The sequence below is a fragment of the Vipera berus genome, assembly GCF_964194415.1.
Source record: "Vipera berus genome assembly, chromosome: 2".
Taxonomy (NCBI): domain Eukaryota; kingdom Metazoa; phylum Chordata; class Lepidosauria; order Squamata; family Viperidae; genus Vipera; species Vipera berus.
Window position 1 is genome coordinate 224,078,966 of NC_138203.1, and position 15,573 is coordinate 224,094,538.

The 15,573-nt window shown below is 44.1% G+C and overlaps 1 protein-coding gene across 1 annotated transcript in view; it reads right to left on the reverse strand.

Annotated features, from left to right (window-relative positions):
* Positions 1-6,257: 6,257 nt before the first annotated feature.
* LOC308662913 (inter-alpha-trypsin inhibitor heavy chain H4-like) overlaps positions 6,258-15,573 on the reverse strand; it is a gene marked incomplete at both ends in the record, with an annotated part of 49,396 nt that continues 40,080 nt past the window's right edge. Inside the window, 4 exons of the mRNA XM_081319057.1 lie at positions 6,258-6,349; positions 8,684-8,838; positions 10,767-10,938; positions 11,723-11,845. Of these exons, the coding sequence (XP_081175183.1) occupies positions 6,258-6,349; positions 8,684-8,838; positions 10,767-10,938; positions 11,723-11,845 (542 nt within the window). The remainder of the gene's footprint in view (positions 6,350-8,683; positions 8,839-10,766; positions 10,939-11,722; positions 11,846-15,573) is intronic.

Genomic DNA, 15,573 nt, shown 5'->3' on the forward strand with positions numbered 1-15,573 from the left:
GTGTTGGTCTTTTGTTAGGAGTACTGATGAGAACACTACTTGTGCTCCTAACTACTTAACTTTATTGCCTAGTTGGTTATAGTCTCTCAGTATTGTGCTCAGGTTCTTTGTTGTGTCATTTGTCCCAATGTGAAGGAATAGGAGAGGGTAGTAATTTGTGGGCCTAATTATTTTGGTTAGGTTCTCAGCCACATCTTTGATTTTTGCTCCAGGGAGACCTCCCTGGATTGTATGTCTGGCCTGCAGATGGCTGATTCTGTTCCTTTGAGTATAGAATCTCGTATCACCAGAACTTGCCTTCTTTTTTGGGTGTGTGTGTGTGTGTGTGCAGTCTGAGGTGCTTTTCTGTTTGTCTCAGGTGTGTTTGTTGATGTGACTTTTTAAGGGATATTTGGTGTTGTTTCTTTGCTAGGTGTCTGCATTTTTTCTTTGAGGGGGAGGTTGTGGGTTTGTGCATTTCCATCTAGGGGAGAAATTGATTGCTCAATTATATACTTTTATATAATCTAATATAGACTCATTACATTAATTGCCTGCAACCTCAGTCCCAAACTCCTTTTTAAAAATTATTTTATTAAACTGGCAAGATGTCATTATTGTTACACTTATCAGAAACAATTTTTCTTTATTATTAACCCAATAAGGCAATGTAGATTCATTTGTATCACAATAACATATGCCATTTTGAACTAAATTGGAAAAAAATATGACTTCTTAGTAAGGACAATAATAGGCTTTTGGGGTTTTTTTTTAGAAAACAAAATCAGTTCTTTGAATTTAGGTTTTCACAAGGTACCAAATTTTATGGACATAGCAGTGTTATTCAACAAGTGTGGCCATTCACTTTTATGTCCATAATGTAATTAAACTGAAAAACGTGGAAGATTTTATGCTATTCAATAAAATCATGGACATTAGGCAGTAAAAATCTTCTGCTGTTGTGTGTTCTTTAATTTTTTATTTGCAGTGGCCAGCAGAAAAGTTCAGTTTGACTAGATCCAGTTCTATAATCCTTCCCACGTCTCCTGAAAAATAAAAAATAGAAGTGTTAAGTGTTAGATTTATTAATGATAAAAGCTATAGCCAGACATAAACCACTAGTGGTATTAAATTATTGTCTGATTAGCTTATTTGCTTTGGTTATCCTAGATTTGCAGTGAGGGGTCTACACATTACAGTACTTTTTATTTTAAAAGGTTTAACAGGATATTACAGTTATACTGAAAAGAAATTTACTGCAAATCAATAACATGGACCACTAGGAGGCATTATGTGACTGGTTTCACCTCTAATTGGGTATCCTAGAATAGGGGTATCTGGGTATTATTCTAAGGGGTTCAAATTACATGGGACACACCGTGTCTGAGGAAAACCTAGTAAGAATGAAATTGGTTAGTTGATGCCTTCTGTTAATCAGCGTAACTGAAAATACCACACAATGTAAAAAATAGAAAAAAATCACACACACCTGTCCAAAAGGTACAGTGGAACATATGTAAAATCCTATCCATGGGTGTGTGACATAATGCAATATTTGTATCTCTCTTCTCTGAGAGCTCAAAGGAAGGTAGACCTTTCTGGCAGAGCTTCCAAAATCAAGGACTAAATAAATCATTACAAAATTTTTAAATTCTAACACTTGTGAGAATCCTCTGACTTTAAGTAAACCTTTTCCACAACTCCATCCCACTTGCATTCTCAAATCCATGATAAAAGCTAAGTTCTAAAGACTAAAATTTTTAGTCAAGAAAAAAGGCAACAAAAACAACAGAATAACAGGGTTGGAAGGGACCTTGGTGGTCTTGTAGTCCAACCCCCTGCTCAAGCAGGAGACCCTATAACATTATAGACAAATGGTTGTCCAATCACTTTTTAGAAAGCTCCAGTGTTGGAGCATCCACAATTTCTGGAGGTAAGTCATCCCACTGATTAATGGTTCTTATTGTCAGGAAATTTCTCCTTATTTCTAGGTTGGTTTTATTCTTGGTTAGTTTCCATCCGTTGCTTCTTGTCCTGCCCTCAGGTGCTTTGGCGAATAGATTGAGCTCCTCTTCTCTGTGGCAGCCCCTCAAATATTAGAACACTGCTATCATGTCACCCCTCGTCCTTCTTTTCACTAGACTAAACATACTCAATTCCTGCAACCGTTCTTCTGTGAACATAGTTTATCAAGTACCGTATATACTTGAGTATAAGCCGAATTTTTCAGCCCACTTTTTGGGCTGAAAAACTCCACTTCGGCTTATACTCCAGTCAACAAAAAAAAAGAACTGTCCGTTCGTTCGGAACAGGCTGCTGAGAGAAGCTGCCTCGCCTGCTGCGCCCCCAACAACCGCCGCTGCCGCTTTCCCCCCCCCATCGCTCACCCGCTGCCCCCGAAAATGCCGCTGCCGCTTTCCCCCCCATCGCTCACCCGCTGCCCCCGAAAATGCCGCTGCCGCTTTCCCCCCCCCATCGCTCACCCGCTGCCCCCGAAAATGCCGCTGCCGCTTTCCCCCCCCCCATCGCTCACCCGCTGCCCCCGAAAATGCCGCTGCCGCTTTCCCCCCCCATCGCTCACCCGTGCTTTCCCCCCCATCGCTCACCCGTGCTTTCCCCCCCATTGCTCACCCGTGCTTTCTCTCCCCATCGCTCACCCGTGCTTTCCCCCCCCATCGCTCACCCGTGCTTTCTCTCCCCATCGCTCACCCGTGCCGCCCCGAAAATGCCGCTGCCGCTCGCCCGCTTGCTCGCTTCCTCGCCCGGGGACCAGCACCAGCCAGCCAGCCCGCCGGCGAGAAGCCCGGCCCGGAGGTGAGGGGAGGGAGCGGAGTCGCTCACCCGTGCTTTCCCCCCCCCATCGCTCACCCGTGCTTTCTCTCCCCATCGCTCACCCGTGCTTTCCCCCCCCATCGCTCACCCGTGCTTTCTCTCCCCATCGCTCACCCGTGCCGCCCCGAAAATGCCGCTGCCGCTCGCCCGCTTGCTCGCTTCCTCGCCCGGGGACCAGCACCAGCCAGCCAGCCCGCCGGCGAGAAGCCCGGCCCGGAGGTGAGGGGAGGGAGCGGAGTCGCTCACCCGTGCTTTCCCCCCCCCCATCGCTCACCCGTGCTTTCTCTCCCCATCAAAGATTCTTGGAAGTAATGGTTGGAAAAGTTTGCAAGTCTTTGGGAAAGTTCAAGAAGTGAAAGGAATACCCTCCTCTTGAAAGACCAGATAAGGCAGACAGGGAGATGAAGAGTTCAACCGAGTTTCCTCTTTTGTTCAGGCATCTGCACCCGCTGCTTTTAAACTCGCCTGGCGCTGCAACGGCACCCGTTTCCCCCGGCGAGTTTTCCCTACCTGGCCCCTGCAGAATCGCGGCGGCGCCCCCGGAGAAGCCTACCCCGAGGCTGCGGCCGATTTTTCCTTCTCCTAGACTCTGCTGCCCAGAGCGTTGTTTCTCCCCCTCATGCGTGCATGGGATGAGGCGAGAAACCAACAGCCTGCGTCCGTCTCTCTTTATGTATATTTCTGTATATATCTTATCTCGGGATCTAGACCTTTCGAAGGAGAAGGGGCGGCTGGAGTTCGTGAGTTGCTGTGGGACCCAAGGGTTGGGGGAAGAGAGATGGGAGGGAAAAGGGGAGAAACCTGCCGCTGGCTAGTTCTTTGTCTGATCGGGGAGCCTGAACAAAAGAGGAAACTCGGTTGAACTCTTCATCTCCCTGTCTGCCTTATCTGGCTTTTTGAAACGCACCACCGGCTGCTCCGTCCAGAAGCCCAGATTCGGGAGGGCTGCTTGGCTTCCACTTGAGCCCATCTATGTCCGCGGGCCCCCCCCCACTACCCCTAGACCTCCGCCGCCGGCGGAGGCTGGATCCGCGCTCCGCAGCGGCAGGGCGCGGATCCAGCAGAAAGAAGCAGGCAGGCAAGGCACGGAGATCCGGAGACCTGCTGATGATTGGGGAGGTTTGGGCACCTCCCCAAACCTCGGCAGGTCTTCGGATCTCCGTGCCTTGCCTGCCTGCTTCTTTCTGCTGGATCCGCGCCCTGCCGCCGGCAGAGGCTTGTGGAGCACGGATCCAGCCTCCGCCGGCATGCAGGCAAATCCTGCTAAAGGGCTTTCCCCCCCGCCCCACAATGGATCCGCGCTCCGCAAGCCTCTGCCGGCGGCAGGGCGCGGATCCAGCAGAAAGAAGCAGGCAGGCAAGGCACGGAGATCCGAAGACCTGCCGAGGTTTGGGGAGGTGCCCAAACCTCCCCAATCATCAGCAGGTCTCCGGATCTCCGTGCCTTGCCTGCCTGCTTCTTTCTGCTGGATCCGCGCCCTGCCGCTGCGGAGCGCGGATCCAGCCTCCGCCGGCGGCGGAGGTCTAGGGGTAGTGGGGGGGGGCCCGCGGACATAGATGGGCTCAAGTGGAAGCCAAGCAGCCCTCCCGAATCTGGGCTTCTGGACGGAGCAGCCGGTGGTGCGTTTCAAAAAGCCAGATAAGGCAGACAGGGAGATGAAGAGTTCAACCGAGTTTCCTCTTTTGTTCAGGCTCCCCGATCAGACAAAGAACTAGCCAGCGGCAGGTTTCTCCCCTTTTCCCTCCCATCTCTCTTCCCCCAACCCTTGGGTCCCACAGCAACTCACGAACTCCAGCTGCCCCTTCTCCTTCGAAAGGTCTAGATCCCGAGATAAGATATATACAGAAATATACATAAAGAGAGACGGACGCAGGCTGTTGGTTTCTCGCCTCATCCCATGCACGCACGAGGGGGAGAAACAACGCTCTGGGCGGCAGAGTCTAGGAGAAGGAAAAATCGGCCGCAGCCTCGGGGTAGGCTTCTCCGGGGGCGCCGCCGCGATTCTGCAGGGGCCAGGTAGGGAAAACTCGCCGGGGAAAACGGGTGCCGTTGCAGCGCCAGGCGAGTTTAAAAGCAGCGGGTGCAGATGCCTGAACAAAAGAGGAAACTCGGTTGAACTCTTCATCTCCCTGTCTGCCTTATCTGGTCTTTCAAGAGGAGGGTATTCCTTTCACTTCTTGAACTTTCCCAAAGACTTGCAAACTTTTCCAACCATTACTTCCAAGAATCTTTGATGGGGAGAGAAAGCACGGGTGAGCGATGGGGGGGGGGAAAGCACGGGTGAGCGACTCCGCTCCCTCCCCTCACCTCCGGGCCGGGCTTCTCGCCGGCGGGCTGGCTGGCTGGTGCTGGTCCCCGGGCGAGGAAGCGAGCAAGCGGGCGAGCGGCAGCGGCATTTTCGGGGCGGCACGGGTGAGCGATGGGGAGAGAAAGCACGGGTGAGCGATGGGGGGGGAAAGCACGGGTGAGCGATGGGGAGAGAAAGCACGGGTGAGCGATGGGGGGGGGAAAGCACGGGTGAGCGACTCCGCTCCCTCCCCTCACCTCCGGGCCGGGCTTCTCGCCGGCGGGCTGGCTGGCTGGTGCTGGTCCCCGGGCGAGGAAGCGAGCAAGCGGGCGAGCGGCAGCGGCATTTTCGGGGCGGCACGGGTGAGCGATGGGGAGAGAAAGCACGGGTGAGCGATGGGGGGGGAAAGCACGGGTGAGCGATGGGGAGAGAAAGCACGGGTGAGCGATGGGGGGGGAAAGCACGGGTGAGCGATGGGGGGGGAAAGCACGGGTGAGCGATGGGGGGGGAAAGCACGGGTGAGCGATGGGGGGGGAAAGCACGGGTGAGCGATGGGGGGGGAAAGCACGGGTGAGCGATGGGGAGAGAAAGCACGGGTGAGCGAAAGAAGCAGGCAGGCAAGGCACGGAGATCCGGAGACCTGCTGACGTTTGGGGAGGTTTGGGGAGGTGCGCGCGCACCTCCCCAAATCTCCCCAAACTTCGGCAGGTCTCCGGACGGCGGCGGCTTGGGAGAGGTGCGCGCGATCCTGGAAGCACCGAAGCCTCGGCCGCGCGCAAGTCCTCGGTAAGTTCCGGGCGGTCACTTGCTTCGCGTCTCCTGAGGGAAGGGGGGGCGACTGGAGCGGGCGTGTTTCCTCGCCTGCTGGGCGCCGCGATTTGCCCAGGGAACGCGCGGGCCCCGAATGGCAGCGTGGAACGAGGAAGCGGACAGCCAGGGCTTCCCCGAGAGCCGCGGCCACACAGGGTATTCCTGTGTATTCAGGCTTGCAAAATGGCGGATCGAGCCTCTGCTGGCGGCGGAGGCTTGCAGAACGGCGGATCGGCTTATACTCGAGTCACGAACTTTTTCCAGTTTTTGGGGGTGAAAATGGGGGTCTCGGCTTATACTCGAGTCGGCTTATACTCAAGTATATACGGTAAGTACTTTTTGGTTTCTCTCACCTGGTGGATACATAGAGCTGTCCCTGTACAGAAATGAATCTTACTTGGCCAGAATGTATTTCAAAAGATGTATTAGTGAAAAACTGACCTGGAAAACACAAAAAGACACAAACACACAATTACAATTTTTAATGTAATAGCCTAGACAATCTAGAGGCAGATTACATTCTGCTTAAATCTGTCACATTTGAGGTCTGTTAAATATTTTCCCTTTGCTTTTCTTTAAGTAGTTATGATCAATGAATCATTCAGCATTTTAACTGCATATTTTGGGATTATATTTTAATCAGCCCATAGCAATTCAAAGCTACAATCTAAACTTCAGAACACTTTTGTTGTGCTTTTTCAACTAACTCTTACATTTATGAGTTATGACAGAGGTCCCCAACCTTTTGAGCACCAGGGACTGGTTCCGTGGAGAGAGTTTTTCTGCAGACTGGAGGGGACTTGTTTTCATGTACTGCCTGCATCCCACAGATGGGTCTTGCTTGTTTGTGTGGACCGGTTTCTGTCATGCTGTGTCCCGGTACCGGTCCATGGACCGGGGGTTGGGAGCCCCTGAGATATAAACATTTCTGGAATTTTGATGCACTATTGTGCTACTAGTTAATTTTGAAATTACTTTTCTATTCAGAAGCTTCACCCATGGCTAGAGTGTGCCATATAGTCTTCTCCAAGACCATCATAATCAGTGCAGGCAATAGATTTGGCTTTATCCTCTGCTTGAATACATTTTGTTGGAATGTATTTTATGCAATAATTACAGTAGTATTTAGCCAGTGGATAGCAGTATTTACAAGTTTGGATCTATGGTATTTACTCTATGTCAGGGGTGTCAAACTATTGGATGTGTCATCTGGAAGCCACCCCCACCCCATTGCCGGCAATGGCAAAACAGTCCAGATACATCTCACGACGTCACATGATGTCACGAGTTTGACATGTCTGCTCTATGTCCTTTTTGTTCTAAGTGAAGTTTCCTCTTTCCTGTTACAGTTAAAAAACAATTAAGCAGGAAAGCACATAGTGACTGAATATTCTGTTTGTTCTGTAGAGCTACATATTAACAGAATTTCTAACATCTTCCATGAAGCAATTCTCACATTTAAATGAAACAGTCTACGAAATAGCTTGCAATCATGTCCTCTCACTTCTATGCTGGTACTTAGTTGCAGTTTGGGGTAGGTTAAGCTGCCCATCTTGGATTATTTAAAAGAATGCCTACTTCTATTTCAGGTGTGAATTCAGATCTTGATTTAAAAATGCAAATCTCTGATTGACTCAGAGACATGCATGGGATGAACAAATGACAAAAGCCATATTGCACTATCACAATGCAGGCTCCACAACATACAGTCGGTGTATTGTGATACATATATGTTATGAATCACGATACCATGATATTGCTTTCATAGTTTGATGAAAACCTTCAACACATATGTTCGGACTGTGATTGGAAATAATAAGTGGCTTTAAATTTCTCATTTTAAAAATTTGGAAGGCTGCTAATCCCTTATTAGAGAATAAACCCTGACAAATTTCACAAGAAAAAAAATGCAGTAGTTTCTGTTATAGGCCACAAGCTTGTTTATTTATTTTATTTCAAATTTCAGGGGAATTATGTATTTCCTTCCTCTTCCATTTATTGCTTGTTTGCCAATTTGAATAAAAATATCAAACATTATTATTATTTTTCTAGGTGAAGATGGACTATTTCAAGTGCCAAGAGTAGGGAGAATGATTAATGAAAAACTATACAAGACATGTTTGTTCTCTGCTCAGCTGAGACCAAACTCACAGAGGGTAAATGATTGAGCAACAAACAATTGAGCAATGATGAGCAGCAAACAATTACACAAGAACTTGAACATCCAGAGTGTTCAACAAACTTGTTGTGTTTTATTCTCCAAATCCCACAAATTTTACACACACACACACACACACACCATTTGTAACCCTGGAAGGCAGTTTCCAAAGAGCACTAGGATTGGCTCTGATTTACTACATCAATATCTTTATTACAAAACACTGTGATCAGGAAGCCTTGATTAAAAAATAATGTAAATAGAGGCAAAGATATATTTCTCAAAACGAGAAATGAAAAAGGAAACAATCCAGTTTTCTTTTTCCTCACTCTGAAGAAATAAGCGCTTCTATAGATGCAGTCTTTGTACTCTTCTGAATCACTAGGAAGCTTCTTTTTATAAGAAAACTTATTTATATGTTCATGAAGTCACTAAAAGTCAACACTGATTCAAGGGCAAATTTATCTTTTTAATGCTCATGTACCTCAAAGGGTTATCTAGCAAGACTAGCAAGATAACGTGGATAAGGTGCTTTGTGGATACTATGATCATATTAAAAAGCCAAATTTAATTCCAAATTGTATTACTGTAGTCAACAGCAGTAGTTAAATACTTACCAAGAAGTCCAGTAACTTGTTTAGAAAAGGAATTGCTATTCTCAAAGTACAACCCAAGCCGATCCAGTGGAGGAGGTATATAGAAAATTTTGGTCACAATGTTGTCTGGTCCTGACAGAAAGAGACTTTCTCCACTTGTCAGTGTAATGTTTAGCCTAAGACAGAACAAATTGTATTATTTCCTAATATTCCTTTGACAATTTGTCATGCTGATGTAGTAATTTAATATTGCTCATACTGTTATTGGCAAACACAATTTTAATAAACCATATGTAAATGATTTTTTTTGCATTTGTTTCTTATTATATATCCCTTATACTGTATAGTTCCCGGAAGTAATTTACACAGCAGTTTCCAGCACAATGGCCTTACAGAAAATTAGAAAATGCTTATTCAAGCAACACTTTAAAGGCAGTTTTTAATTGTTGTCCCTCCATTGATGGAAGGCATCATCTACTACAACAAAAAGAGGATGATTTAAAAAAACCACACACAAAAAACCCAAAAATCACTTCTTGTTTTCAGGCTTACATCTTATGCTTTTATTAAAGAGTCTTAAATAGCTTACTCTAGATTTGTGACTGTAGGGAGAAGGCAAAATCTCAACTGTTTCCCCCATCTGTTTGATGGATATTTATCAAATAACTATCCACATCCCCCACCTTTTTTTAAAAAAAGAGAAAAATAAATAAAGATACTATAGAAGGCAACATGAAACAATTACATAGGTAAAGCTGACTTAGAAACAAAGCTGACTTAGAAACAATCAAGAGAAATCAGAATTGTATATGATTTGCCTTTATCAATTTGGAATTGTTTTCAGATACCAGTTTAGGATTTCCATTGTCTCCTTCTGATTAATTTTATGTGGGTATCAAATACCATTCATATAAATTTAAATCTAGAAGAACCACAGAAGAAAGATAATAGAGCAATAAATTCCAAGTATATACAGTATACTTAAACAGGATGTTGTATTAATCCTGACAGTATGATCACCATCTTTAAAAGCTGCTAATTCATCAGAAAGATCAATACTATTGCCATGTTTCTATTTCCATCATGGCCATACATCGGATTACCAAAAACAGTTTCAATCACTAATAAGGGCAAAAATCAGACTGAAAAGAAGCTGGTAATTTGAATCCTATTAAATCTCAGGCATTGTAAGTCTTTCTAATATCTAGTTAACAACTGAAAAATTAGACAAAGGATACTATAGTTTTTATATCACCTAGATTTAATTTCATTTTATTTAAATGAATTAAAACCACCACCTTTTTCCAAGGAACAAAGAACTAAAAATTGCAACATGGAAGGATTAATCAGACTGAATTTCAAGCTGAGGGTCTAGCTGGAATGGGAACCATCTAAGCAATGCATCTCAAATATCCAAATAATTTATTTGTATTCTCAAACATAAATTCTTAAATTATTACTCTGATAAATTATGCAAAAAGAGACTATGTTCAAATATTTCCATAACAAACTGACCAAATGCTGTATTGGCTGCATTAGTCTTTAATTCTATCTTAATGAAGGAGTGTAAATTAGAGGTGAGAAATTTTACCTACAAATGCAATAGCAAGTGGTCATATTGGTTTACTCAAAGTTTTACTAACTATTCCTTGGGCTTGTATAAACAATTCCTTGGGATTGTATAAGCCAATTTTACTAACTGTTCCTTGAGATTGTATAATCTTGTTCCTCAAGATTGTATAAACATCATAAGCCAATTTTAAGAAAGCTGCATAGTGGCAGATTCCTAATAGAGTAGGCCTCATAAGGGTTTAAAGAATATGATATTATTTCTGAAGATATATTATGAAGCATCTATTACAGTAAAATGCTTTAAAGCTACACTAAAATGTTTTAAAGCTATATCCAGGGAGGTAAAAAAATAAAGCCAATTCAATATTATTAATATTGCAGCCTGACATACAAAGATTTTCATTTTATGTGGACTGTTTCTGGGAGGAAGAAAGGACACCTTTCAGTCTGACAGATTATGCAAAAGAAACTACGTTTTAGGGATTGGAGATTTCAATTGTCTATAAAAGAAAACTAAAAACAACAAGTTTACCCTTCAATTGTTAAAGATTCTGTGTCATTCCACAAAAAAGAGTCACTGGAGCCATTACTTTTCAGTGTAATTTGTTTTGTTGACACATTTAGTTCCAGGTTAAGCCTCGGATAAATTATTTCAAACTGTGTAAAATGCTTGTTTTCACCAAACTTGCCAGTCACTTGGATCCCTACAAATATGTAAAGGAACATTCAGGAAATGTATTAGTGCTTGCCTAACATTCATTAGTACAGAAATAATTGCCATATAAATTGCCATACAATGAATAAAAAACATCTGAATCTCACAAGATTGCTCTTTAGTTAATCTGATTGCCAATTCAGTGCACTACCTTGCTCAATTTATTTAGACTTAAAACCTAAGATGAGTTTAACCCATTTAGGATTTAGATGGGAGACCACCATAAAACCACAGATTACTAGCTAGATAGAAAAGCTCTCTACGTCTACATCTATGTCCACTATATCTATGTCTACTATTTCTACATCTACCTCCAGGGAAAAGATGTTTAAACATGTCCATGAAATTCACCAGCAGTCAAGCTTAATTTGGAGATGACTTAGTTACATTACACAAATAATTACAAAATCTCTTTTTATCCAGATAGCTGACAAGCATTAATCTATCATGCCAATGCTGCTAAATATTTTTTACATCTGTGCAGCAGATATAATACAAGACAATCAATAAAGAGTTGATAGAAATCTCCAACGTTTAAAATAAACATGACAAATAATCAGTGGATTTAGGAACAAAGATAAGTCAGTACACCCACATATACATATTGGAATTTGCAACAAGTTACAATGCATTTGTCTGAAATGGGATGAAAAGAACAGTCAGCAAAAATAAGAATCAGAAAAGAATAGATTTTCATAGATTGTTACAAGGAAAACATTCCCGTAGAACTTTGAATATTCAGATCTACCCAATTCTTTATGGAAATCACTTACCTTTCTCTGGATCAGACAACAGATTTAAGGTTGTTTTTGGCTGATGACTAAAAGTTACACAAACTAAAAATTTTTCATGAGGTTGTTGAAAAAGGAAATGGGGATCTACAGTCCCAGAAAATCCTGGAAAGAAAAGTAATTATTAGTATGTATTTTATACTGATTTGTGAAATTCTCCAAGATCCCTAATATCTTAGCTAAGCCTTATGACTGACAAAATTGAGCTAATTATAATTAGTGTCAACAGCAGGCTGCAAAAGTTTACTAAATATTAATTAACAGAGCTGTCAAATTCTTCATGGGGGTAATTTGTTTCATCAAATGACCATGCACAGCATCCTAAAAGTCAGGATTTTTCACTCAGTAAAAAAATAAAATATCCTGTTAATGAGCTGGCATGGTCCACTTAGGCTACAGTGCGATACGACCTTTATTTCAGAAAACTGTCCTTGTTTAGGTTCATTTAGTTTAATGTTTTATTTTCTTAATTTTGCTCTTGAATTTTCCTTTGTGAAGCATATAAACACAAACACTTTTAAATCCTTATGAACCTCTTTCATATTTGCTTCCTTTTCAGGTTTGTCATTTTTTTTCCTATCAAGAAAATATGTTCACTGTAATTTAAACCCAAGTTGCACTTATGGAGTCAAAACATATGAAGACGAAGTAAACTGACAGCCTCAATTGCTTTCCCTCTGCTGTTTTGCTGCAGTAGATTAAATACACCATTTGAGATGCTTCAAAAGGATATCTAGAGACACCTTAGTGGTGAGAGGGGTGGCATATAAATTTAATAAATAATAATCCTATGGTTTTTCTACTCTGATGCTAATATTATTCTTAAAATAATAGTGTCTACTTTAAGATTAATGAAGTACAGATTCATTGCTTGTTTTCCCCCCCACTTTACAGAAAGGAGAGATTGCTTACACAAGGGGGGGGGAGGGGAAGGAAAAAATGATCTCTTTACATAATCTCTCCTGTGCCTGACCTGTTCTTTTGTACCCCCTCTTACCCCCTCTCAGAATGAAGAAATTGGAGATGAAGAGGTTACAAGAGAATAAGCACCGCACAAATAGGGAATAATACACTGGCTGTTTGCATGATGTGCTCAGGGCTGTAACCCTTCCTCTCTAATGAATGTAAATACAAACATTGCTAATTATCCCAGCATGGGGGGGTGAGCATTCCAAAGGGGAGGGAGGGGCTGTGTGTCAAGGTTCTGGCTGATGATCCCAATGAAGTTAGCACACCTGCAATATTCCAATCTTTAATGCAAAACTTTATCAAGTACAGCATACCGGCACTAATGAATAGAAAAACAGCCCTGGCAATATGGTGCAAGAAAAATAATTAAAAGAGTAAAGTCTTCCCTCCCCTCTCAGGTCACACTGTCCAGTTAGTCTCCAGGCAGTGGTTATGACTCTGCTCACCATAACATAGCTCCTAGGTTCTTGCTTCCCATAGGGATATAAACCACTTATGCATTCCATACGTTCCCCTCTCCCCTTGTAATTTAGCTAGAAGTGGCATGGCTATCCTAGCACAAGCAATCTTTGTAGCTTGACACTGGGAGGCAAACAAAAGCCAACGGTTAGGGTGAAACTGCTTAGTCTTGTCAATTACAGGCAGGGCTGCCAGCATCCAGATGGGCATTCCAAAGGGTCGGGGAGTTGATCAAGTTTTGTAATTTGCCTTAAACATGCCAAAGCATTTTTGAACTGGGATTCTAACCCAAATGAAATGGTCAAAAGTCTCTATCTGCATAGCAGAACCATTGACACCTATTGATATTGTATCAATCTATTTCTGCATATGGGCAATCCGTTGACACTGACCATGCGTTTCTGACTTTAACGTTGTAAAGTCATAATGCACTTCCATTCTTGACTTTGGTCTCCGATCCTTCAAATATGTCCTTGATGATTTAAAGACTGTATCACCTGCAGAAGTGTACATGTTAATGAAGATGGCTCATTTTTGTCTTTTACTTTATTCTAATACATAGAATAGCAATTCATTATCTAAAACAAGAATTATATTTATTTCTTACCAATCCTAGTCTCAGTTTTACTGGTAAGATAAGAAGCACCCCTCCACCTGCCACAAACACATTTATCTGCGCGCGCACAGACACACATATACAGAGGGAGAGATAATATATGTATACTATTAATAAATGTTGTTTCCCACAAATTTGCATAGATATACATAGAGACAAAGTACTAAAATCAGATTAAGACCTGGTAATCCTTACTTGCTGACTTCCTTGTTTAGTAACCATTGGAAGTTACAGTGGTGCTAAAATAATAATTTTAGAAACAGTCCCCCATATTAACAAACTCTGCAGTATTCCTCAGTCACAGGATCACCATTGTAGCCAGGATGTGTGGTCCTGTGCCTCAAGTATGTTTTTTCCTCCCTTGCAGAATAGAGAGACTGAAGAGGAAGGGATTATAATAATTATTTATTTATTTTATTTTATTACATTTATATACCGCCCTTTCCCGAAGGACTCAGGGCGGTTTACAGGGTGATTAAAAAACCAAAATACAAAAGTTAAAAACAATTTTTTTAAAAAAATATATATGTGTCCCTGCCTAAATAAAACCCCAGTTAAAATAAGATTAATCCTCAGCCTGGGCCAGAGAGCTCGAAGAGCCAGCTCTTCAGGCCCCGGCGGAATGAACGGAGGTCGGGGGCAGTCCTCAGCTCCACTGGCAGCTGGTTCCAAAGGGCAGGCGCCCCCACTGAGAAGGCCCTATCCCTGGGTGTTACCCGCCGGCAATCTCTTACCGGTGGCACCCTGAGAAGACCCTCCCTGTGGGAGCGCACTGGACGAAGGGAAGTTGATGCCGGCAGCAGGTGTTCCCTCAGATATCCCGGACCCAAGCCATTTAGGGCTTTATAGGTCATCACCAGCACCTTGAATCTCACCCGGAGGGCAACCGGAAGCCAATGCAGCTCGCGGAGTAGAGGTGTTACATGGGAGTATCGGGAAACCCCCATCACAACTCACACGGCCGCATTCTGCACCAGCTGAAGCCTCCGAGTGGTCTTCAAGGGCAGCCCCATGTAGAGAGCATTGCAGTAGTCTAAATGGGAGGTCATGAGCGCATGAGTGACTGTGCGTAGGGCATCCCGGTCGAGATAGGGTCGCAACTGGCGCACCAGGCGAACCTGGGCAAAAGCCCCCCTGGTCACGGCTCCTATATGGTCTTCAAAATTGAGTCATGAATCCAGGAGGACGCCCAAGTTGTGAGCCCTATCAACGGGGGGTGACACCTCACCCCCCATCGTTAAAGATGGAATAGTCTGGTTGACCCGAGATGCCGATATGCACAGCCACTCAGTCTTGGCGGGATTGAGACGAAGCCTGTTTCTCCCCATCCAGACCTGGACCGCCTCCAGGCACCGGGACATCACGGCGAGGGCATCGCTGGGTTGGTTCGGGGTGGAAAGAAAAAGTTGGGTATCATCAGCGTACTGGTGATACCCCACCCCGAAACCACGAATGATCTCACCCAGCTTCATATAGATGTTGAACAGGAGGGGCGAGAGAACCGACCCCTGAGGAACTCGACAAATGAGAGGCCTCGGGGCGGATCTCTGCCCTCCTGTCAACACCGACTGTGAGCGGCCCAGGAGGTAGGAGCAGATCCACTGTAAAACAGTGCCCCCCACTCCCAACCCCCTGAGACACCGCAGTAGGATACCATGGTCGATGGTATCAAAAGCCGCTGAGAGATCTAATAGGACCAGGACAGAGGAACAACCCCTGTCCCGAGCCCGCCAGAGATCATTCACCAGCGCGACCAATGCCGTCTCCGTGCTGTATCCGGGCCTGAAAC